This window comes from Glycine max, chromosome 10 (genome assembly GCF_000004515.6).
Source record: "Glycine max cultivar Williams 82 chromosome 10, Glycine_max_v4.0, whole genome shotgun sequence".
Classification (NCBI taxonomy): Eukaryota; Viridiplantae; Streptophyta; class Magnoliopsida; order Fabales; family Fabaceae; genus Glycine; species Glycine max.
The window spans coordinates 44199299-44225104 of record NC_038246.2 but is presented as its reverse complement, the minus strand read 5'-3'; the positions used below and the strand labels follow the sequence as shown (position 1 = coordinate 44225104).

The following is a 25806-nucleotide window of genomic DNA, read 5'->3' as shown; positions in this document are numbered from 1 at the left end:
TATTAATATATTATATTGTATTTATTTTAACAATTTTTATTATTAAATTATTATCTATTGTTAATATTAAATTCATTTATATAATAAAATTAATATTATTTAATAAATTATAAGTTAATATTAATAACAAACATTTTAATATTTTCGTTTAAATTTTAATCAACTTATATTAATGTATTATGTTGTCTTTTTATGTTTCTCTGTAGTCTTTTTAAATTTAAATATTTTTTATTATTTGTTAATTTATAAAACAAATCAAAACATTAATGAAAAAATATATAAAGTAAAACAATATTAAATAAAATCATATAAAAAATATATAAAAATATTAAATAAAACAAAAAAAAGTACAAAAATTATTAAATAATGAAATTAAAAAATTATTTACAATTTAAAAAAAATAAATTAAAAAAATATTTACAATTGTTTTAAAAACATTAACTTAAAAAGTAAAACATTAACAAAAAAATATTTACTAATTCAAAGTGATAAATATAAAAAAAATATGACTTTAAGGTGGTAAACTAAAAAAAAATTAAAATCATAAAAAAATTTATAATTTCTTTTTAAAAAGTCATAATAAATATTACCACTTCTAACATAAAAATTACAAAATTTATTATGATTTACTGTCTCGTCCTCTCACGATTCAAAAACAACCCTAATTGATATATTTAGAAAAAAAATTACATCCAACTGGTATTAAAACCGACTAAAAAAACACAATTAACCGTAAATTAAAACTGTCAGAATTTGCAAACTAATGTGTTAGTTTTAATTGGACGAAAAGCATTGGATTGAAGTAATTTTGAAAATAACGAAACCTAATTACAGCTTCAAAAAATATGAGGAACTAATTCAGCATTTTAAATAAATTAAGAAATCATTTTAATAATTAAGCCTTGATCGATTTTATTTTTTTTGCATGATTTTGTAATTTTTAATAAATTGTAACTAATTAAAAAGAATATATTTTAAAGAATACGTTAGAAAATATATTTTTTCTCGTTGTCTGAACACTCCTATGACTTGAAAATACCTGATATATCTTTCAGGAATTGAAGCAATACATCCCTTTTTTATGATTACATGTTATGGGATGGACATATCATATCGTTGGGCAATCCATTACGAGAAGTTCATATAGAATTTGGGTAATGAAATTGGGCTCTGAAAAAAAAAATATAGGAGGGGGATGGGGTTAGCTCAAATTGTGAGGGCTTTTTTATCTCAACAAATTTATTTGGAAGGGGATTTTAACCTTGTTTTTAAATTAATGAATTTTTTTCACATAAAAAACCTCATTTTTCTAAATCAGTTACCTATTCTTAAAATAGTCTTATCTCTTGAATAAAAAATAACAAGATGGATAAAAAATAGTAATCTTATGACTTTTAATTTTATTTGAGATTCCAGAACCAATTTTGGCCAAGAACGTTAATATACTAAAACAAAACAAAAAACTCTAATCTATCCTGGATTCCAAGCCATTCCCTCCCAAATTGGGTTACTGTCCTGATATCCAGTGTGTTTAATTTATTGTCCTGCAAGTAGATTAACATTCAATTTCCATTATTGTAAATTAAGCACTTCTTGTTACTTTGACAGCTGCAGCTTAATTTAGCCCCCTCTTCCCAAGGTGCATCTCTGCCACTTTATTCAATTTCACATCTTGTGATCATTCTTGCAATTTGCATAATTCGTCTTCATTGCTTGTGAATAAATGTTGTTGTTTCTACTTATATTTTGAAAGCTTGTTTCCCCAACATTTACTATTTAGTATACAAGTGCACGGCAAGGTATTTGAGTCATTTTAATTTTAAGTTATGTTACTTATGTATAAAAGAGATATGTACGAGCTATATTTTCTGCATTTGTGCTCCCTACAATCAAAATATCTTTTTGAGTTATATAAATTAAGAGGTGTGTATTACATATAACTATCATTTAAAAGGATCCATGAAATATGAAATTTCCTGTTAATTAAGAACACAATTTTTATATATATTGCTTCTCACAGAATAAACGTGGGAACTTATTCTCTATCAAGCACTTGCAGTAATGAACCCCACTTTCTTTATAACTTTAACTTTCAGGATTCAAAGTAACATAACAAGTAACCAAAGAAACCAGTGTGGGAGTGGACAAGCCATAAAGACACTGAAACTGAGCAATTGGCAAATACAACCTATAAAAGAAATTACAAGATAAAAGAATTTGTTAGAAGAAAATAACTTGAGAAAAATAATAATTATTCAAAAAAATGTCAAAACAAATAAATATTTGTTTCAAGTTTTGACTTACCAGCGTGTACTTGAAGTCATTACAGCCATCCCTGCATCAAATGAACAAATAATTGTTTATTTGACTAATCAATCGTATTTAGAAAGGAGACATATTCAAATAATTCCAGGTAACTAAAATATACTTCTTGCAGTGAGGAGCATCCCTATCCAAACGAGCAAGAGTACCAGCAAAAATGGAAACCTGAAATTAAAAGACAAGTTGTCGGAAAAAAGAAAGAAGTTGGATAATATTCAAGGTAGTGGTACTCAATCATAACAATAAATAAACCAAAAATTCATAAAACAACAAACTTATTTCCCAATAGTTTAAAATGTCACTGTGCTATGGGCAATAAAGTTTTATTAACTTAGTGCTTGCATGTTGCATGTTTAGATGTGCTCTCTCGCCATGCAAAAAGAATTTTTTTATTAAAAAAAAAAGTACTTTTCTTATAGTACATTAGTGTCAGCAATAAAATAAACAATTATTTGTTGATTTGAATTCATATTCATAGCGTTCCAATCACAGAATCATTCGAAAACACCAACTACGACTTTGAGTGGTCAAAAACCTCTGCGCTTCTCTCTCAAGTCTCAAAGACACGCTCCCTGAAAACCCTAACATCTACCACTTCTCTGAGATCTCCGCCGCAACCGCCAATTTCTCCGCGCCACGCCTTTCCTCTTCCTCCTGGCGCTGCGTAATTCGTCACCGCGAAGTCGTCGTTTCGCGCCGCGACTTCCGCCGTCAAATTGATATCCCGGAGCTCAGCCGCCGCCTCGCCCTCATCTGCCGGAGTCACCACAGCAGCCTCTTGAAACTCCTCGGCGCGTCGGTCTCTGGCGCCGTCATCTTCCTCGTCAACGAGTTCGTCCCCGGCGCCAGCCTCGCCGACTGCCTCCGCAACCGCCGGAACCCTAGCTTCACCGATCTCAACACGTGGATCTCTCGGATGCAGATCGCGTCCGACGTGGCGCACGGTCTCGATTACATCCACAATTTCTCTGGTTCCGGTTCGGATTCCGGTTCCGGATCAGGATCCGGATTCGTTCACAAGCACATCAAGAGTTCGAGCATTGTTATCACGGAGGAGAATCTGCGCGCGAGAATCTGCCACTTCGGCGTGTCGGGTCTCTGCGGCGAGGCCGTCGCCGGCGACGGCGATCCTTCTGGCGGCCGGACTGTGAGGATCGAGGGGAGGAGAGGCTACATGGCGCCGGAGTTTCAGATCAGCGGCGTCGCGACGAAGAAGAGCGACGTGTACGCTTTCGGAGTGGTGGTTTTGGAGCTGCTGAGCGGGGAAGAGGCGGTGAAGTTCGAATTCAACGACGACGGCGGTTATCGCAGGATTAGCGTGGTGGAGACGGCAAAGATTGCGGCGGAGGAGAACGGCGGCGTGAGGAAGTGGGTGGATACGAGGCTGAGGGATTCATTTCCCGTGAATGTTGCGGAGAGAATGATTCGGGTCGGATTGGAATGTGTCGGGGATGACCCGAATGAGAGACCCGATATGGGTTGGGTTTCTGATGAGGTGTCGAAGTTGTATTTGGATCTCGTTGGCCCCACGGTGACTTCTTTTGGTTGGGTTTGAGGGGTTTTCTTTTCTTTTTATTTGCATTCGCTATGAATTTTGATTGTAAAGAAAGAGAAAAAACTGACTGTGAAAAGAGATTGATGTATAATTTTATACTTTGTATAGTACATGATTGCGGATATGAAGGAAAAGGTGAAGTTTGAAGCACTCAAATCAGCCAATTGGGCTTGAGTGGAATGGAAGGATTCTGTCTTGTGTAGAATTTGGATTTTGAACAAAATAAACATATTTAGTTAAGCAAGCATCCAGTGTATTTGACTGCAACATAGGGCGGTTCACAATTTTGTATCAACATCTAAGGATGTCGTCATCAAGTTTCAGTCAATATGAATTATCAGTTATCGTTGGGATTTTGATATCTTTCCAATCAAGATCAATTATCATTGGTTATTTGATTGCTGTTTTCAGTTGACATTGATTTGTTCTCAGGATAATAAGTCTTCGTTTTCTACTTTCCTTATTATTTTCAGTAGTAATCATCTCATCTATAATGAAATGTCAAGATATGAATAGAGTAATTACAATTATTAACATTCCAAGAGTAAGAATTTCTCTTTCATGTGATTGTACTTGATCTTGCTTATATTTTTAAGCACTTGCGATTTTTTTTTTAAGAGTACCTGCGATCCTACTACGTTCACAAATACAAAAATATTCTTAAAAATAAATTATTTAAAAATTTGATAAACATTTTTATGTAATTATATTATTAAATAAAAATTGATTTTAATAGTGTAAAAACTCTATTTACCTTTCTTCCCCAAAGACCAAAGTCAAAGCCACATACTACGGGCTCTAGAGGGTAATTGCTTCATGCACCAATTTTTTATTTGGTGCACCACCAAAATTTGTAATGTCTCCATCTTACCCTTCTTCCCTTGCTCACTCTCTTCTTCTCTCCATTTCCTCTTCACGGCATCACACCTTCTCACTGCTGTCACTAACCCTTTCTCTCATGCCCTTCCATCAGCAGCAAAGCCTCCTCACCCTTCAGATTCAATATTCAAAGTTATGGTTTCATAACTCTGAATCCCAAATCCAAAGGGTAAAGAGGGTGTGCCGGGGATGAATAGGTGCAGTGGAAGAGATTAGTGGCAGCAGAGAGAAGGCGTGATGCGATCAAGAGGAAGAAGATGGAAAGAAGAAGAGACTGAGCAAAGGGAGAGGGAAAAAGGGTAAGATGGGGTTATATTAAATTTTGGTGGTGCATAAAGCAATTTCTGCTCTAGAGAACGAAAATACAAAGCCTAAAGCTGGTGTCGTAGAAAAGAAGAAAAAAAAAAGCTAAAAAAACTCAGAAAGTAGAAGGTCTGGGCATAACACCACATTACATTGGCTTGGGAGCTATGGCGGCAAGGATGTTGCAGAGGCGATTCATTTCAATCTTCTCAAGACAAACCCATCACCCCATTACTCAAGGCATGTCCTCACCTTCATTCTTTGCCGATACCTTTGCACAGTTTCTTTTGTGTGTGTGTTGTTCAAGTTTTAGTTCCTCTCAATACTAGCTTCTTCAACAAACTACCCCTTTTTTTTATTCACGAATAACCCTTTATTCAATTTTATCATTTTGCCTTAAAAATTTTAATTGAATGCATTGGTAACATGACTGGTTTCTAGTTTCCACTTTACGGAATTGCCTTGGATTTTAATTTCTTTTGGCAATTATTTTATCTGTAGGGCTTCTCATAACTGGTTCTGAAAAGTGCTAGGCTTGTCAAGGATGATGTCTTTTTTTAGGGATTCTTGATAGCTTTAGTATAATACTTTGATTGTTATGGCTTTCTTTGTCATGATTTAGCACTTTTGGATGCATTAACTTCATTTTTTTTCATTTTCTGTTTAACATGAATCTTGATAAAAACCTTTTAGTATTAAATTAAGCAATTAGGATGTTCAGGAAGATATCTTAATAGCAATAAAAGACATGTAAAGCAATACAAAGATGAAGATGTCACTCTGGTGTCAAAAGCAAAAAAATGCTATTCATGAAGGATAATTTCTTCAAAAAAACACATTTTGTAATATTTGGCTGAACGCCTGAACTGGTTGTTGTACTAGTCCTTTTGAACCAGTAAACAGACACTGAACTGCCAAACAAAAGGCATTTCCATTGGGTGGGGAAACCCTCTTTAACAAAAAGTGTTAATGTTGGGAATTAAAGCACCAGATGTTGGATAACAAATAGCTAGGCCTTAGGCATGCTTGCTCTGTTATAGTACCTGTAAAAATTTACCTTTTTATATAGGTTTCCTTAAATTAACTTTCTGTTTCGTTGATGGATTTGGTTCAAAACTCTGGACTTAGGCAATGAAAATTTACTGTTAAACAACTTATAGATTTTATAAACAGATTTTAACACTCGCATCTCCTATAATGCAAAGCAGACAGTGTTTTCAGAATAACAGGAAAGATTAGGTATTGTTAAGTGTTAACTTGAATTGGACTTGCTCTAAGCTCTAAGCAATCTGATGTCTTCCACCTTATCCATTTTGTGGTAAAATATGTTTCTGCTTGGTATTTGCTCGAGTTAAAGCCATTTTTTATCATTGAGTCAGCTAATAACTTAAGTTTATGCATTAAAAAAATGAAGAACTATCTAATTCTCTCTCTCTCTCTTATTTATTCCCTTGTGTGTGAAAGTTTTTCTTATTAATATGTGAATGTTGTATATTGGCAGAATCTTGGTATTCTCCTACCAGTGCAATATTAAACAGTTATGGATTCCATCAACGGGGGGTCATGACCCATACAAATCCAATCAAACCTGTCTGTGAAGATGTAGAGAATAATGAAGCAGACACCTTAAAATCAAGTCCAAACCCAGATGAAGTTGCTACATCTATTAGTGTTAATGAAACCTCTTCTGTAAAGTTTTCTGCCAAGTCCAGTTTGAAGACATCCTCAAGGCATGATCTTGCTATGGTTTTCACCTGCAAGGTCTGTGAAACGAGATCCATTAAGACGGCTTGTCGCGAATCGTATGAGAAAGGTGTAGTGGTGGCAAGATGTGGGGGGTGTAATAACCTTCACCTGATTGCAGATCACCTTGGGTGGTTTGGTGAACCAGGAAGCGTTGAGGACTTCCTGGCTGCTCGTGGAGAAGAAGTGAAAAGAGGTTCAGTTGACACACTGAATCTTACATTGGAAGATTTAGCTGGAAGGAAACCTTGAAAGATAGAATTTGACCAAGTGTATGTTCTGCAATAGGGTGTCACTGAGAGTTTGGAAGTGCAAGGGAGGTAACAATAGTTGGTTTTGTAAACTCGGCTCTTCTGTCTATAATTATGCTAGTAATATTAAAAAGCAACATATTCAATGTACTGTTTGCTTTATCAATTATTTTTGGTGCCTGCCAAAGGAATGTTTTTAGACCATGATACACCTTCATGTGCAAAACTTAGCCAAGAAAGGAATTTATGAAAACATATTATTTGAGTAGAACTGAGATTTTAGTAGGAATAGTTATTTCCTTTGATGCTTAAATGATTAAAACTAGTACTTCGTTTCTAAAAGTTAAATTTATATACTCCATCCCAATTTTCTTTGTTAGACTTGGTTGGTAGTTTGTTTTGAGAAAAAATTTGCGAGACCCATGAAAGAAAATGTTCTAGTAACGGAAGCACAGTTATTGAATCAAATAATTGATATTTTATCAACATGATTCACCATAGTCGATACATATTTAGTCATATGCATACAAAAGACTTTATTAAGAAAGACAAATCTTTCGTAAGTGATGTTTACATTGTGTAGCCTTACTGCATAGTGGTGTAACCTTCATACATACTCTACTTGGTGTCAATGGTCTCTGATATTAACTCGTCTGACGACAAGTTTGTGAATGTTGATCTCTATGCTCACTTGAGCAAATCTACCATGATAAGCAAATAAAGTGTTTGTATCCACCTTAATGGATTTACCAATAACAAAGTTAGTCCCAACTGAAAACTTTTTATCATAGAACACCGCATTTAACCTTGAAAAATGAACTTAAACCAAACTACTACCTATCATGCTTTTGCAATGAATTTTGGTGTCCACATTTTCACTAATAAATAATGATAAAAAAATTATTCAAAGGTTACCACTCATCCTTTCCATCTAGCTTTCAAAGAATCGAACTTAAACATGAATTATCCATGGCCAATGTCATGTAGGTCAAAATCTTGTAGAAGCTTCTACATTGACTTCAACTTTGATAAGTGCCTCTCACCCAGGCTCATGTAGCTCTTAGAAATATTGATCATCCACAATAAGTTTAGGGAGTAAAAGATTACTTTTCTCAAATTCCACTTTCAATAGATTAACCTTATGTTTGGATGAAGAATTTTAAATGTTAATTTAATTGACAGTAATTAAATTTTAATCAATTGTAAATTAACTTGTTTGGGTTATAAATGTTAGACAAGTGACCTCATTATCTTAAGAAGGGGGAATTGAATTAAGATACAAAATTTTGCCTAATTAAAATTTAATTCTCTTTTTGGATTAACAATGCACCCTTAATATGATTATTCAAAGAACAATTCAAAAATAAACTTCTTTAAAGTAAAAGATAAATTGCAATAATTAAAAGAAGTTTAAGGGAAGAAAGAATGTAAACTCAGTTTTTATACTGGTTCGGCCACGTCATGTGCCTATGTCCAGTCCCCAAGCAACCCGCTTGAGATTTCCATTATCTTGTAAAATGTCTTTTACAAAGTCTGAATCGCACAGAGACAACCCTTTCCTTATGTTCAGAAATCCTTACATCTTAAAAGATCGGTCCCTTAATCAATTTCTTTGAATAAGAAAAAGAAGAAGTTTCTCTCTTTAAGAGAAGAATATTACAATTGAAGTTCAATCAAGATTCCTTATTGAATATGCAAGTGTTTGACCAATGAATCTTTTTGAGAGGATAAAATATTTCAGTTCAGAAAAAACTCTCTAAGGAATTTCGTGTCCAAGTCACCTATATATAGGTCTTTGATGGCCATTCAAAAACATTTGAATAGATGTGACTGTTGGGAGTTATTTTTGAATAATTTCTTACTGGTAATCGATTATCAAAATGGTGTAATCGATTACACATTTATTTTTTTAAGAGTTGTGACTCTTCAGACTTGAAATTTGAATTTTAAGTTCTGGTAATCGATTACACACAAGCTGTAATCGATTACAGACTTTGAAATTTAAATTCAAATTTTTAAAGACTTTTATAGAACGTTTAAAACTTATGGTAATTGATTACAAGTTTTGTGTAATCGATTACAGGCTCTTAAAAACAAATTCAAAATTTTAAGAACATTTCAGAAACTACTTTGGCCACTGGTAATCGATTATATCCTCTAGTAATCGATTATCGATTACCAGAGAGTAAATACCATATTTTTGAAATTTCAAAAAACTTTTTGAAAAATGTCCTTTTGCCAAACCTTTTGCATCATCAAATAAAGAATGTTGTCTAAGACTTTAAGGACTAACTTCATCATTTATCTTGAATTTCTGAGTCCTTGACTTGGATTAAACTTAAGAAGCGTTTATCTTATGGCATCATCAAAACTTCATATTAAGTATGCTTCTACAATAAATTTTTGCAAATAATTGAATTTCAAAACAAATGTTTCTCCTAGCATGCTTTGTCTCTCTACCACACATTTCAACCACCAACATTGCAGCACAAATCTCACCACGGAAATCGAATCTTGAAAATTTTAAAACAAATTTCAAGTTATAATGGTAAGGAAGCAGATTCATTCACAGTCACTTCTAGTCATCAATGGAGGTGTTGGCATGGTCAAAGCCCTTGTGGAAATCAATGACATTGACAACGGTGACGATGTAGCAGATGTTCTTCACGGTGCTGATGATTATGCGATGAATGGAACGTTTGTTGAGCGAAAGGTACTACGGTGAAACTCAAGCTTAAATGACTCAACCTCGTCGACCACTAGGCAAACTTGCTTTTCCCCATCATCGCTATCTCCGTCGCACCAATCAACCACTAAGTTACTAAAAAAATGAAAGGGATAAAATGATAAAAGATGAGGTTGGGGATGACGAGATAGAGAATGAGAAATTTTTTATATCCACCATTTTGGGGGGATTTTAATTCCCTAATCTTAACAAGAGATAAAATATTTGGGGAATTCTTCAAATTCTCCTATTAAACATCCAAATGGAATATTTTAATTAACAATAATTGAAATACCCAAAAAAATACATTACGTACCTTAATTGATTCATCCAAACACAAGATTAAAATAAATATACTTTGATTGCTCCTTGGTCATAAGGGAAAATCACTTTGGTTTCAAGCATTTACTAATAGCATGTTTGGAGGTGGCAAGGAGAGGTGAGACAAAATCAAATTTCAATTTGATAATAAATGCGAAGTAACACTATTATTTTGAAACACTTTTTACATAATTTTAAAGTAATCACCATGATTTTAAAGGTATGCAAACATGATATAAAAGTATTGATAGGTCTCCATCACTCAAATAATATCAAACATTTAATTTCTCATTAACATTTGAAAATCACATTTACTGAAAATGCAGTTTGGATTAAAGAAAAATAGATTTTATGGAAGTATAATAGGAAAAACACATAAGTATATATTAAAAGTGCAGTAGTTTAACTCAACTTTAATAATAAAAAATAGAAATCGAAACAAACTGAAATAAAAAAGTGAATTTTTCAGCATTTTTCATTTTAATGATTTTTTTTTTTTTACCACATGTGAATCAAACAAATCAAAATTACATGGTTATACTTATGCATATTATTATACCAAAACCAAAATATTTAAATATATTTTTAATCATTATAAAGTACACACTTTTAAAATTTTGATTTCAGTAAAAAAATCATTTTTAGTTATTATATGTTTATATTTTTTTAATTTTATCCTTATAATTTATTTTGTTGAATTTTAGTTTTTATAAGTTTTTATTTTTTAATTTTGATCCCTCTAAATTTGTATTATTTTTTAAATTTTAGTCTGATCAACATAACTCACAAAAATTAAAAATTAAAAAATAAAAATTCCAAAGTAACTACAATAAAAAAAAACACAAACTTACATAACTAAAAATAAAGGAAAAAAACATACAGGATCAAAATTTGAATAATCACTGGAAAAAAACATGTATAAGCCAAACCAAAATGTTTGCAAAGAACCCCCTCCCCCTTTGTTTATTAATCTAATATAATTATTCGAAAAAAGAAAAACCTTGCGGCGGTGTAAGAGACAGAGATATAGAGTAAACAAAAACGAAAGGCAAAGTGAGTACGAGAAATGGCATGTCGCTCTGTTCTTTCATCTTCTCCTCACATAACGAACTCCATGGCCATCAAGGAGGGTGTCCTCTCCTTCGCACCCAACCCTCCTCTGCTTCTTCGTCTCCCGAAAGCCGTTACCTTTCTCTCCTTTTCTGCTTCCACTAAACCCCCCACTAAGTCTTTTCAAGGTTTTCAAACTTTTCTATTTTGTTTTTGAGATTTCTTTTTTATTTATACTTTTTGGATTTTTGTAATTCCAGTTATCTGTTCTGTTTCATGTGTTCATATTGGTGGAATTGCCACTTGCTGCTGTTGGCGTGTTACATTGGTTGAGCCTAACCCAGTAACGTTATTTTGTTTTTTGGTGTGCCCTGTCCTTAACTTGATATGTTATCCCTTTTGTTGGTCTAGTTAAGGAGTGTGGATATTGATTTTTTTTATCTGTGAGAATCGAAAACAATGTCAAGATTAACTCACGCATCCTACTCATTCAACTGATAACAAGTTAATAGAAATTGATAAAGAGAAGATATAGAATGGGAAAATAAATGTTTTAGTGATTTTTCTGATCATCTTTTTGTGCAGGATTCTCATTTCTCTTTATTTTTAATTAAAGGGTTAGGTTCAGTATCATTTTACAGTTACATAACTAGCTTATAGCCCACCATAAATTGGGTCTAACTGTGTACTGTTGGTGTCTGAATGATGATATAAATTATAGTTTTTCTTTAAATTTGAGATTGCATCATGTTTAGTACTAGGCTGCTAGTTTTTCTTAGGCAATTTGTGCTTTTTTTTTATAGGCGGAAATTTGTGCTTTTGAGTTTTGAGACGTCTTTTGAGTTTTTGATAACACTTTTTTTTTATGGTTATTACCTTTTTTAATTGTCAGTGAGATCAGTTGCTGGTACTACAGAAGCTGCATCGGGGTTTGATGAGATGATTTCTGGGACTAAGAGGAAGTATTACATGCTTGGTGGGAAAGGGGGAGTAGGGAAGACAAGTTGTGCTGCTTCGCTTGCTGTTAAATTTGCCAATAATGGACACCCCACTCTCGTGGTTTCCACCGATCCAGCGCATTCTTTGAGTGATTCTTTTGCTCAGGTTAATTACATGTGTAGCCTTATAGTTCTGATGATGCTTGCATGGTGGATTATGCTCTGTGTAACACAAGTTTTGCAAATTGTACTCTAGGATTTGACTGGGGGTGCATTGGTGCCAGTGGAAGGACCTGATTATCCACTTTTTGCTCTTGAAGTAAGTTGGCATTTCTGTATAATAGATTGGCTGATATTTAGCATCCGGTTTTCTTGATGACATGATTGGTATTTTTTGAGATTGTGTGTGTAGTATTTAATATAATACCACTCTCCACTTATTTAAGTTTGTAGTTCCTTACTTCATTTACAGATTAACCCTGAGAAGTTTAGGGAAGAGTTTCAAAATGCCGCCCAGAAAAAGGGTGGAACCGGAGTCAAAGACTTCATGGATGGCATGGGCCTTGGAATGATTGCAGATCAGGTAAAGATTTATTGAGATGTTATCATCATTTCTTGTTATGTATATCTTCCTTTAAAGTAAGTTTTCTATCAGAACTACAATTCTATATGCTATCAACCTGCTACAATATTGGCACTAACACATCCTCTTTGATAGCCAGATTAACCTAGAAGAACTTATTAAGTTGGACTTTAAGCACTAAAGCATGAAGGAAAAGAGAAAAAGTTTGTTACACACAGAGGGTTAGGATCTGATAGCATTGTAAATCAAAATCAATCATAATATCATTGATAACTTTAGTTAGATTGATTATGTAACAAACTCCACTGCTCGATTGAAAGAATGCATCATGCTCATGAAGTTCACGTCAACCAAGCTTTTTTCTACTCCACAAATTCATGTTGAAACTAATATATAATATTCTGTTCAAATAAATTAAAAATTTACCACTCAATTGCATGCTTTTAGGCTTTTGGCCATTTAAATTTATGAAATTTCGTTATGTAAGATTTAGGGCTTAGGGTAATTGGTTCTGCTTCGTTATAAGCTTGCTTCTCTAAGATGAGTTGTTACATGTTTTGGTTGCAATAGTTGGGAGAACTAAAACTGGGAGAATTACTGGATTCACCTCCTCCTGGACTGGATGAAGCTATTGCGATCTCCAAGGCATGCATTTTATGTACTGTGATTAATTATTTCATTGCTAATTTTTCAAGTAATAATCCCTTTTTGCTCTCCTAACAATTAAAAGCCTCTTGTCAGGTTATACAATTTCTCGAATCACAGGAATATAGCATGTTTACTCGAATAGTATTTGATACAGCACCTACGGTGAGCAAAAAGATGATAGTTATATATTTCAGATCACCTTTGTTTTTTAGCATTTCATAGGATTTATGCATGTTACTTAACAGGGTCACACATTACGATTATTGTCCTTACCCGATTTCTTGGATGCATCCATTGGGAAGATACTGAAGGTAAGACTGCTAATTTTAATAGTAAGACCCCCGCTCCGCCCACACACACACACCAAAAAAAAAACTGATCTTTATATTTGACATCTGTCAAGGAGCCGAATGAATAAATTGTTGAAACCCTAGTGCACTAAAGCAGAGTAATGGAGCAGAGAGGTCTACGGGATTCGAATAACAATGGTTTTCAAGAGTGGCCATTGCAGCCGCAATAGTGACTTTCACACACTATAGCCTTCTAAAACCCATTTTTACCCATGAAATAGTTTTTTGGATTTTTTTTGGGGGGGGTCAAAATATTCCACAAAAAGTTACCTCTGTTTTGACCTTTGTTCCTTCACACATCATAGGACAATTTTTTTTCCTGGGTTCCATTCTTTCTTCTCCCTATAGACTTCCCAATTCACTTTCTGCTAACTCTTATCTAAGTTGTTATATTTTTTTCCCTATAAATTTCGCCATCATCTTTCATTTGTTGACTTCATTCCGATGTTCTTATTTTTCCTATATTGATGGTGATTGTGTGTAAACTGTGACTTATTATTTATAATGAATTTCTGTAACTGGGTAAAAATGCCTGATTCATGATGAGATTTCATCAAAAGTTCGGTGACAGTTTACCAAAGAGCTTATTCGTACAATGTCTCACATGTACTTAATCATATTTAATCTCCCTTCCACTAAGTGAACAGTCAGGACAGGATAAGACTTAAGAGCACATACAGACTATCTCTTCCTCCCAACCCCCCATCCCAAATTCTTTTTCCAAGTTCCAAGCTTGGAATGATCGTTGTAAGTTATAGTCATTGATACCAATTATTCTGCTGCAGCTAAGACAAAAGATAGCTTCTGCTACCTCAGCAATTAAATCCGTATTTGGGCAAGAAGAAACCCGACAGAATGCTGTAAGATTTATACCTGTAGTCACTGTTGCGTTTAGTTTCATCTTAATATGTTCACCATTTGTTATATCATTTATTGTGCAGGCTGATAAATTGGAGAAACTCAGGGAGAGGATGATAAAAGTGCGTGAACTCTTTCGTGATACTGATTCAACCGAATTTGTCATTGTTACAATCCCCACGGTATGACTTATAACTGGTGCATATAACGATATATTGGTGAATTGACTTATAATTTAGTGTCACCAACCCTACCAAGAAGGACTTTGGCTTTAAGGTTTAAATGCAATCAGGTGTGGAAAGGAAATGATCATTTCATAGGGAATGCCATTTGCCTCCAATTTGAGGGAACTATCCTTCTATTCCATGAATGGTTTATTTAATTTAATTATCATTATAACGTGTGTCTTTCAGTGAAATTGTGTCCCACCTGCCATGTCCACTGATGCTGGGGGGGGGGTGGGGGGGGGTTAAGTTTTTCCTATTTAAAGAATTGAAATTCTGAAGTGGAAGACTTGTGTGCTGGAGAAAAGCTCTGGGGTTTCAAGTACAAAAAGAATAAGACTTTGAGGGGAATCAAAATTTTATAAATAACAAAGGTGATAAAGGAAACCATACTAAATTATAGGGGTTTGGTTTTTTCCTTTTGACAAGAAGTAAAGAAGCGAGAGAAAAAAGGAAAGAAAGAAGTGTACTGCTGAGCTGGGCATTTATAGCTACTCTTTTGCTCAGTGATTTCCTGTGTAAATGGAAGTGAAGCTAATCTTATTGCCTGATCTACTTTCACTTTAAGAATCGACTACCACTTTTAATTAAAAAAGAAAAGAAAAGGATACACTAAATCAGTTTAACTTTTGACAGAACAAAATACCATCATTTGATTAATGTAGCTAACCTCGTCTAATGGGAAAAGGCTTTTGTTGTTGGTGTAGTTTAAATACGTATTTCTTAATCATTTATATTGTGCCGTTACTCCCTCAGGTGATGGCAGTTAGTGAATCATCTAGATTGAGTGCTTCCTTGAAGAAGGAAAATGTTCCTGTGAAGAGACTTATTGTCAACCAGATTCTTCCACCGTCTACATCTGATTGCAAGTTTTGTGCTATGAAAAGAAAGGTACTTTAATTGTTTTCTCTTTAATTGATATGTAACAGAACTGATAGCTGAGCATACCAAAGAAGAACTTGAAGGAGAAGGGGAAGAAAAACTCTTGTGTCTTGTACGTTATGTTCATTTTTATTTAAAGAGCTAAAACTTGCAATACCATGAACAAACTTTTTTCAGGATCAAATGCGTGCTCTTGATATAGTTCAGAATGATCCAGAACTCTCCAGTTTATCAATGATCCAGGCACCACTCGTAGATGTTGAGATAAGAGGTGTTCCAGCTCTCAAATTTCTTGGTGACATTATTTGGAAATGATTTACACAGTTACTCAAGCAATGATTAGGTAATATGTTCTTTGAAGTATTTCATTGATAGTGCTAATTTAAGTATGATTGCTCTTTTAAACTTTACTATATTACTGTTTAAGATTTTAAGTCTTTGGTTAACAAGTTATAATTATAGTTATAGTATTTTTAGAGTCCGATCATATATGGTTTATAGTTATACTGAAATTAGAATTTCTTCTTTTCTTCTAATATTGTTAGGTTAAATTTAGTAATTTGCTGAAGTTGGCAGTTGAAACCATAGACACATGGCATGATATCAGGGCTCATCAGATTTTGTATGATGAAGTTTTGGAGCACTTGAGATGTTCAGATTCTGGTACTGGCAGTTCTTAAAGAGACACTGGCTTCCAATATTCACACGCTAGAGTTTCAAAACACCAGAAAGCTTTTTTGGTTTTTCACATTATAAATATTGTTATTGTAAATTTATTTCTCCAGTAATTGTATCTGCACTTTTTATTTTTTTTGTTCTAATCCCCTTATTTAAGCCTTTTTTTTTTGTTGGGGGCTGTAATGGTCTTTATGTTTTGAAGTGTTGACTGAGATATTCTTGACGCACACATGAAACATATAAGAAAAGTTATATTTCAAATGTTGATTATCATCAACAAATATATTTTAGTAGTTGAGTTTGAATAATCTAAATAACTCAATATTGAGGAGAAATGTTCAGAAGACCAAAACAATAACTGTGAAGAACTAGACATAAATTACAATGGTCATAAATTGAGGCCAAAATCAGATAATATAAAAGGATCCGAATGGCTCAAACGCCATTCAAACCTAATTGATATAAGGCACGTAAGCTATATTTAAATATTAAAAATAATACAATCATTCCGATGTCTCATGCTGTTGCTGCAGTACTTTTAGACTTCTTTCTTGGTTCTAATCGTCAATTAAGTACTAAAATTAATAGCAATGAAAAATAAATTTACTAGAATGAAAGAAAATAACCACTAAATATGGCCATGCAACAATGACATGACTAATTGATCACATCTAAAATGTATAAAGGCCAATAACCAGTATCAGCCCCAAAAAAATTATCAGACATTCTTCAAATCATGAGAATCCTAATGAAATTCCTATAAGTGGTCATGCTGGCCTCTCCAATTTGTACAACTCAGATTTGTAAGACGTATAATTTGGTAGCCTGAAGTTTGGCCTTTACTTCTTTCGGAAGGTGACCATACAGAAAAATGCTATAGCCCGGCAAATTACACCCATTAGAATGAGGATAGATATGCACAAACTCCAATCGTGAAGATTATAGCCAGTTTTCAAAAGTGAACCACAACGAGTTATGAGCCACACTCCCTGATACCTGCAGTATAAAAGAAATTAACAGCATTTCAATGCCCATCTATCATTCCTTATTCTTGCACTTTTAAATTTTTGTATGCTTTACAATAATGTTGATCATTTTCTACAGATGTATGAAAACCTCAAAATACTTCATAACCTTATTTGATGCAAACAATAGTCCATGCTTCTTATTATTCTCTTTGATTTCTCATATCATTTAATAGCAATATGTTCAACCCTCAATGTGGTCAACAATTCATTATTTGCTGAAATTTGGGCCGTAAAACTACTCCTACCTGGTACCCTTCTATTGGAAATTTGGAAGTAGGGGTGCTACACTAAGTGAATAGGAATGTGCGTTTACATTATATTTTCTGATCAGTAAAATTCATCCCACAAAAAATCAAATTTATATCAAAGGCATGAATATGATGGTCCAAAATTTTCAAGAGAAATTGCCATTTGTAAGTGAAAAGAGCCCTTTATCAACCTTATGTGACATGGACATATATACTGAAGTTCACAACCACTAGTTACTACTCTATGCTGAAATTTCTAGATGGAATTGTTAAGGATTGAACTCTTGACCAAATACCCTATCAAATGGCTACTTAGGCTGAAAACTATGGCCGCAAGGGAAAATGGTAAGATACAATCTGAATAGCCAAATTATCAACGCTCCAAAAGAGGGAGTGAAAACCTTGTATTATAGCCAAACCCTCAATTACCATCACTTGAATTGGAAGTTCCGATATGTGACGAAATTTTAAACTTCTAGGATTAGGAAAATCATAAAAAGTAGCTTAATTCTAATCAAGACCAATTTAGATCTCAAATAAGACAAAAAAAAAAAAAACTAATAGCCAGATCCATAACTGCAAAAGGATCATAAATAAATAGTCTGATAATTTAGTGATTAAAGGTTGTGTAAACTTAGGATTCTAAATGCTTAGTTCCAATTTGAAGACTGCCATGAACTACAGGGAAAGGAGTAATTTATCTAGCCCTAATACCTTTTGCAAGCAAAAACCTTTTTCTTACTATATGCAATTATGCATTAATAACAGCATCAAATTCCAATAAAGCCAAACATATCAAAGTAGTTTTTTCTTCAAGCTATTTAGTAATTTAATATATTAATCATCCTGAACAGTTTACCTTTCAGCATTTGCAACAACTAAGGCTTGTAAAGCCCACTTAGAGTAGCATAAATTAGCTATATTCTTCAAAACTTTACTATCTTTTGGTTGTGTTGCAATGAGAGTCAAAACAACTGGCAGAAGTACTGACCACTGCAATAAAACAAAATAGAGGAGAAATAGAAACATAATGATGAGTAAATTTGAATTGTGGGGCTGCTAAATGTTTTATGGTCAGCTTCTAATACTTACCAGCTGGGCTGCACCAGGTTCAAAAAATATGGACAATGCATATGCTATGCCAGTGACACAGTATACAAGACAAAGCAGCACAACATAATTATCTGCAAAAGTTGATCTCGGATTGGTGAAGAAATAGAACATAGAAAGATACACCACAGGCTTGATCAGTGTATTAAAATGATCAATTGTGTCTTTAGAGAGGAAATAAGCCAAGCTGCTCATGCCAGAATCACTCTCCCTCCAATAGTGTAATTTATCCAGAGAAAATGATCTCAAGGCCGCTATTTTGCACAGAAGAGCTGAAATTAACAACAATAGATAAGAATAAAGCATTGCTCACATGAATGCTAGGTAGTTGGTACATTATTTAGTGATATTTATGTGACTTACATACACCAATCACCGTATGGGTGTACCCAGCTGCACCAAATGTTTGGTCACTTGATTTGGAAAGTGATCCTAAGCAGGCTCCAGCAAGTAACAAAATAAGATAATCAATGGCTTGGATCCTAGCTTCTCGTAGTCGCTGCTTCCCAACCCTGGAATAACATTATCATATAGTAAGTACCAGCAACTATCAAAAGAAAATGCAACGACAAATTGAGAAGACATGTGCTTTATTAAAAGTTATACGGTACTCTTTCTCCTATGAAGAAACACAGCACTAAATGGAGCATGAGAAGAAAAGTAATGATGACATTTAGCAAATATTCTGTGGCACAATTAGCAGGGGTAAGTTCCACTTTGGTGAAGCAGCAAGTATAAGGGAATTGACCCTCATATGAGCAGACAAAAAGGTTTTATTTGTATTTTTCCTTCTTTATACTTCCCTTATAACACACAGAACCTTGGACTATGGTTAAGTCATAAAAAGAAATGTAATTATTGAATCTCCAGCATTAACAAAATCCAGTTTGTGCCATGCTTTCAAAGTGGACATAAAGATGCAATGAGGAAAAATTAGACCTCCAAGTTGGCAAAAAATTGAGGTCATTAGATGGTTTACCGTATAAGAAAGTACTTGTATTGCTTGAAAACACCAGGAGTTTCCCGGTTAGATAAATCCTTGGATTTAAAAAAATTGAGTCTTATCTTCTCCCTCTTCAGTTCCACATTGTTTCTCATATCTTGCCATAATTCTCCAGCAAAGGTTTTTCCGACATGACCAGATCCATTGGAATCTATTTCATTTGCTGAATTTACACTCTGGGACATATCAAATTGAACTGCATTCTGCCTCATATCAAGAGGTATTGGATATCCATTATGAAGCATCCATCTTACCGGAAGCTCTTTATAACTGAGTCCTGAGCCCCCTCCAGGGGTTGTTATGCCCTCCAAAATGTCAATGAAGTAATCAGGAGGATTAATCCGCTCCGGAACATTGATCCCCACGCCTGAAAAGTATTCTTCAACTTTCTTGGCAGATCCATGATAGACAGTAAGACCACCTTTTCCCAGAAGTATCAGGTCATCAAACATCTTGAACAAAGCATAGCTGAAGCAGAAAGTTACAATCATGAATAAATTAAAGGGAAACTAATTTTACTGTTAACAAATCCCAATTAAAAGTGATATAATTCAAGTTATGAATATAAAACACCCTAGTTGTGATACAGAGGTAGCCATATAACACGCTTAAAGGATACATCACCAATTTTGAAGTATTTGTGCTTTAAAGCCTGTGAAAATGATACATATTATGAATAAAATAAAATTCTAATTCAGTAAATGGTAGCTGGAAAGAAAAAAACAATGACTTATTAGGTAAGCAATATCTCAATGATGCAACATGGGATTAAAATTCACCTGGGTTGGTGAACCACCATGCAAATGTTAACTCCCTCAAGAGCTTCGCGTCTTAGTGCTCTAAGAAGGAGCTGAGATGATGCACTGTCCAAGCCAGATGTGGGTTCATCCAAGATCAAGAGTGAAGGTTCCATAACCATTTCCAACCCAACATTTACACGTTTCCTTTGGCCTCCAGAGATCCCTCTTTTTTCCACAGTTCCAACCAAGGCATTGCGCACAGATTGAAGCCCTAAGAATTCAATAACTCTTTCAACAACTAGAACTTTTTCTGGTTTTGACAAGTCAGCAGATAGCCTTTGACAAAAGTTCATTTGAATTAGCACATATACAAACGCACAAAAACTGCCATAAACAATATCTTATGTACAAGTAATAGAAAACAAGCAAGGAAAAGCCAAAAGAAAACTCATAACATTTTAGAATATATTGCAATTAAAATGTTCAACGATGTAAAATACCTGCACTGTGCACTGAACCAGAGATTCTCTTCCACTGTCAGATTTCCATGAACTACATCATCTTGTGGCACAAAGCCAGTAATTTTCTTAAAGGAGTGGATTGATTCATTCCTTCCATTTATAAGAATTGAACCAGTGACCAAGCATCCCAATGCTTTTCCGGCTAGAGCTGAAAGAAATGTTGTCTTGCCAGCCCCTGATGGACCCATGACAGCAGTGATGCGGCCAGGTTTAATTTTCCCAGTAACATATCTCAATATATGTTTGTTTTGAGCTTTCAATGTAAGAGTCAGGTCCTTGAAAGAAATCTCCATTAAAGGCCTTTTCCTTTTATCAGTGTTTGTAGCCATTTTAATTACCCCCGAGAAGGTAAGCTTCTTGTTTTCTTTTTGTTGAGCCTTCTCTTTTTCAAGTTGAGAATATGCATACTTAAAAATTTGGCTATGAGTATGTGGTTGTTTTCCCTTTGGCACATTTTCTCTAACACCTGTATCTCTAGTTTCTATTTCTGTATGAAGGTTGTCATTTATATCTGGATCATTTTCAATTTCGTGTATCATCAGCATTAGACTGCTGGGTTCTTTTCCCTTTTCCTTTGTTGCCATAGATGAAGTTGCAACCATGCTTGAAGTTGTAGGTCGTGAATGTGATAACAATTCAACACCCACTTCAGAAGTTGCTTGATTCAAAATTTTAACTTTTTCCAGATTTGCAGCATCCTTCTTGAAGGTGCGTGATAGTTGAGCTTGCAACCCCATTGCACCCTTCTTAGTGGCATCTTTTGCAAATCGCCATCTTTGGCGTGCATTTGCAGTCTTCCTTGCACTTCTAGCTGCTGCTTCTCTAGATTTGGCCACTCTTCTTTCCCTAGTAGTTAGAACTTGGTCAGAACAATTGTAAATAATGAGTAGCAAAGTACTCAAAGCAGCCTGCATAAGCAGTTAAAGAGCGTTAATTTCTACCAATATGGTATCTGTGTGTGTGTGAACATGTATGTCAATTATGTTTCTATATGTGACATGGTACAAAGAATTGACCATGATTCATAAACAGACACTGATATTAATACCCAAAATAACTGATAAATTCCCATAACAATGAAATTCCAATCAGTGCAACTATATCCCATTGTTTCAATTCCATGCTCTAACGTTCAGGTTCAGAAATAACCACTTACAATGAGCATAATTCCATATGCATGCATATTTTGGGTTGCGGTGTTTGAATTACATGAACTCAACTTGAAGCATCCTACAAGATAATCAGTAAATGGTCATATGTACTCTGCATATATACAGCCAGAAATTGATTAGTAAATATGAGACCTAAACAGAGATCTACTGCTGCATGAATTCACAATTCATGATATCTTACTTTTCTCAGATGTGGAGCCCATCCTGCAGTAATGCCTGAAATTTCAAGAGAAAATGTTAAGAAACTTCCCAATAATGAAACAATATAACAAGTATACTAAGAAATTAACTAAATTTGTCATCTTTTGGCCGGCTAGGTAAAGGTATCACTGCAACTATGTAAGACTATTTCCTCTAAAAGCTTTGAACACTTCATATTGCTTTTTGAATATTATAAATCCTATTATTAATATTTCTAATCCTCAAATGAAGACGGAGTTGAATGCTTTCCATGCTGCAGTGCCAAGATATAAAATGCGTCTATTTTTTCGTTCAATACTTTGTTTATTAAGTATGAGGAGAATATTATAGTCTTGGGAGCAAAATAATACCCACTACTGCAGGGAATTCTTTTTGTGGTTGTTGGACAATATGATCCAGCTGAGCAAAATATCTCACTACTGCTACTAACGTCGGCCCAAACATTTGCTCCACCACAGGTATGGTTTGTCTGCATTGGAGGCAGCTGATAAAGATATCTGCAGAAATATATTTGTCCATTAATTTCACAACACCATGCAGGCAACAACTCAAGGAAAAACTAACAGATCATTGGGCCAGAATTAGAACTCACGGTTCGCATACGCCAGTTGTTTTATTGAGTGTAGCAAGAGGGCAATAGGAACCTAGAGGGCATGCTTCAAGAACAATAAGACAGAATAGAAGCATCAGAGACAGTTTTTGAGATACATCTAGACAATCACTAGCGTTATTACAATTGATACCAATATGCTTCAATGATATAGACTCTTCATCACAGAAGCTGCATATCATACACACACTAGCACAAGATATATTTCCAAAGATATGAATTACACAGAAATGTAAATTCTTCAATATCTATTCAAAACTTCTTTATTGAATCTTTACAACTAAAAAGTATTAAACAGCTTGAAGATGCTTAAAAGTTGAATAAAAATTGGTATAGAAGCTATTTGCAGTCATCTGTAGTGAAAAAGTGATTGTAAAGAATCTTATTCATTATACTTACGTATCATGCATGTAATCCCATGAGGACAAAAGAAGCCTTCACAACAGGCTTGACAATTCAAAGTTCTTGCGGGTATCTCCTTTGAATTTTTGAGGTCAACCTTCTGGCTTGAGGGAACACTACAGGCCCATCCCGGCTCACAACCGGGGACCCATGAGGTTAAATTGCAGTTCTTGTTAGGCTTTAAATAATTGGCACTTACAGATTTCTCCAACAAACTATTTAAGAAAAACTTCACTTCTGCTGCTGTACACAAACGTTTTGCAATATCTCCTGTTAAATCACCAGAATCCAAAGCATAAGAAGAGTTGTCTCATTAGACAAACAGATTTCCGGTAGTATATAACAGAAATTCAAATGTTGCTCGTTTCCCTCATCCATTCACCTCAGTTGTAGCAAGAAACACTTTTTCTTTTTTCTCTAGTCCTCATTTTTATTTTTACAGGATGATGAAATGAAAAATAGTGGTCAAAATAGGAGAATACAAACAAGTCACTAATATAAAAGATGGTGTATAGAATAACGAGGAACCTTCTGTTAACTGTGAACAATGTAGTCCCAGCATAAACATATTCATGAATTCCATGTTTGTCTTGTACTATTATCCCTAATCAAGATCAAAATAAAGTGTACTAATTTTCCCTTTCAAGTTACATCCATATTAGTTATAATACATCCATAATTTTCATCCTCAAAGGCCAATAAGCATGTAGTATGTTTCAAAAATTTCTGTTTCCTTAGATCTGCGAACATGCTCATTCAGATTTTCTAGCTAAATCATGAACATGTTGGGTTGGCTGCTCGGAAACAGAATAAGGAAAATGAAAGAAATGATAGAAAAAAAAGGTGTATTTTCTTACCTCTAGTCTTCTTAATGCAAGACGCCAAGAAGCCCAAATCAGATGAAAAATTAAATGCTTGATTCCAATCAGCATCCCTGTAATTTAAGTGTGAAATAAGTACTATCTTCCATTGATTTCCATTAATTATCACGAAATTCATCTCTCTCTATTCTTTTTCAACCCTCGTTAAAATAAATAAATAAAAATATAAATTTTAAACAGTTGAAGCAGAATAACTTCATATGATTCACTTCAACATCAACTGCATTTCTCACTAACAACATCTCCATCAACATCAAATATAAACTTAACGAAACTATTTTTGAGTTTTAAGCTTTCCTCTACTAGTAAACCAACTTATTCCATACACTTAAAAACATTGATTTTAAGTTCTAACCATCATGACAATGAGCATCCTGCATCCAAATGCCAACAATCACACGTATATTTTTAAATTGCAGTTGCGGTGAGTTAGAAAAACTTTTACATTGCGGACAACTGCGAAAAAATGCGGCCATGATGTGGTTGCAGACCCATATTTAAAACTTACTGATCTACTTGTCCAACCTTATAATTAAACTGTCTAATGTCTATGCATTCCCACCCCAGCTCAGAAGGTTGCCAAAGTGACCAAACAGATGGAAAAAAATGCATATAATTAAATAATAAAAAAAAAGCAAAGAAACTCACGGATCTTTGACACAGAAAGTAGACTCTTTGCTAATTTCCTGACTGAGAATTGATGTCAAGTTGGAGATTTGACTATAGACAAGCTGAGTAAGGAGAGGAAGAACAGCAGGGCTATCAATCTGATCATAGTCATTCACTTGTTGGCACTGTAACTGTATCATCCCAAGGAACAAGCTCAATACCACAATAATGTGCACCCTCAAATGCATTGGGTTTGTGCTCCACCTACACATATTGTGATGTTGGAGTGACCACAAACGTTGAAAATGAATGCAACAGAGGTTTTTGAGTCTCTAAAACAAAAGGGTTTTGAGCTTCTGCTTCGGGGAATAATGGCATGATATGGGAACATAGCAATAGAAAAGATAAAAAAATGAGAAGTGAAGTAGAAGTGGTGGGACCCGCCAAAAGGGACAGTCGTGACACCACGTTCGAACGAGGTTACGTGTAAACTGTTGAATGCATCGACAAGACAAGTACTACTATTTTTTGTTGTACAAAAATAGAAGGTCATTCCGTTAACTTAGCCACTGATTATGCTGATACATGGTTCACCCAACATTTTAAGTTTTTTTCTTCGTACTCAATGAGGCTCTTCGCTATGCGAAGGTATGGGGAAGAGATGTTGTACGCAGCCTTACCCTTGCATATGCAAAGAGGCTGTTTTCGGATTCGAACCCATGACCAACAAGTCACGCACAACTTTACCACTGCACCAAGTAAATGGGTAAAAATGTCTTTCACTCAAGTTAATTCATATAAGTCGTACGGATATTAATCATGTTAAATAATACTGATCATATTAATCCATATGAGTCATACGGATCAACATGATCCATATGACTCGTACGGATCAAGTTCATTCATAAAAATTATACGAATCAAATTTATCTGTATGTTTAAATTATACTTACGGATTATATAAACTTACA

The 25806-nt window shown here is 34.3% G+C and overlaps 4 protein-coding genes across 6 annotated transcripts; 3 read left to right on the top strand and 1 right to left on the bottom strand.

The window, feature by feature from the left end:
• Positions 1–2780: 2780 nt before the first annotated feature.
• On the top strand, positions 2781–4233 carry LOC100799331 (protein LYK5). The gene has a single exon (XM_014763311.3). It carries the CDS (start codon positions 3239–3241, stop codon positions 3875–3877), a length of 639 nt encoding a protein of 212 aa, XP_014618797.3. The 5' UTR covers positions 2781–3238; the 3' UTR covers positions 3878–4233.
• Positions 4234–5196: 963 nt separating this feature from the next.
• On the top strand, positions 5197–7115 carry LOC100527239 (uncharacterized). The gene is given in 2 exon segments (NM_001249923.2): positions 5197–5299; positions 6561–7115. Coding segments are annotated over 2 exon segments (567 nt in total). The 5' UTR covers positions 5197–5226; the 3' UTR covers positions 7055–7115.
• A 3955-nt stretch (positions 7116–11070) lies between these two features.
• Positions 11071–16571, top strand: LOC100811603 (ATPase GET3B). Of its 3 annotated transcripts, none has more exons than XM_006589352.4 (12): positions 11073–11337; positions 12042–12253; positions 12344–12406; positions 12560–12670; positions 13241–13315; positions 13412–13480; positions 13564–13629; positions 14454–14528; positions 14610–14708; positions 15507–15641; positions 15810–15975; positions 16202–16571. In XM_006589352.4, the coding sequence occupies exons 1-11, from the start codon at positions 11166–11168 to the stop codon at positions 15945–15947; spliced, it is 1215 nt and encodes a 404-aa protein (XP_006589415.1). In that variant the 5' UTR covers positions 11073–11165; the 3' UTR covers positions 15948–15975; positions 16202–16571. The 3 variants fall into 3 exon arrangements, with proteins under 3 accessions (XP_040861796.1, XP_006589415.1, XP_006589414.1); XM_006589351.4 differs by having other exon boundaries at positions 11074–11337; positions 16178–16571; XM_041005862.1 differs by having other exon boundaries at positions 11071–11337; positions 14454–14708; positions 16178–16571.
• LOC100798807 (ABC transporter G family member 24) lies at positions 16202–25240 on the bottom strand. The gene is made up of 14 exons (XM_006589350.4): positions 24875–25240; positions 24203–24279; positions 23343–23615; positions 22926–22989; positions 22684–22830; positions 22314–22348; positions 22117–22190; positions 20940–21868; positions 20479–20775; positions 19676–20167; positions 19060–19208; positions 18679–18968; positions 18446–18579; positions 16202–17306 (listed from the first exon to the last, which is right to left on the bottom strand). The coding sequence occupies exons 1-14, from the start codon at positions 25105–25107 to the stop codon at positions 17150–17152; spliced, it is 3351 nt and encodes a 1116-aa protein (XP_006589413.1). The 5' UTR covers positions 25108–25240; the 3' UTR covers positions 16202–17149.
• Positions 25241–25806: the final 566 nt, after the last annotated feature.

Coding starts and splice junctions, on each gene's coding strand:
- LOC100799331 (XM_014763311.3), top strand. CDS start 3,239: ATGCAGATCGCGTCCGACGTGGCGCACGGTCTCGATTACATCCACAAT.
- LOC100798807 (XM_006589350.4), bottom strand. CDS start 25,107: ATGTGTAGGTGGAGCACAAACCCAATGCATTTGAGGGTGCACATTATT. Junction 24,280..24,874: donor ACTTTCTGTGTCAAAGATCC/GTGAGTTTCTTT, acceptor CTTAAATTACAG/GGATGCTGATTGGAATCAAG. Junction 20,168..20,478: donor ATGGTGGTTCACCAACCCAG/GTGAATTTTAAT, acceptor TTTCTGCTTCAG/CTATGCTTTGTTCAAGATGT.
- LOC100811603 (XM_041005862.1), top strand. CDS start 11,166: ATGGCATGTCGCTCTGTTCTTTCATCTTCTCCTCACATAACGAACTCC. Junction 12,407..12,559: donor ATCCACTTTTTGCTCTTGAA/GTAAGTTGGCAT, acceptor CTTCATTTACAG/ATTAACCCTGAGAAGTTTAG. Junction 13,316..13,411: donor AAGCTATTGCGATCTCCAAG/GCATGCATTTTA, acceptor GCCTCTTGTCAG/GTTATACAATTTCTCGAATC.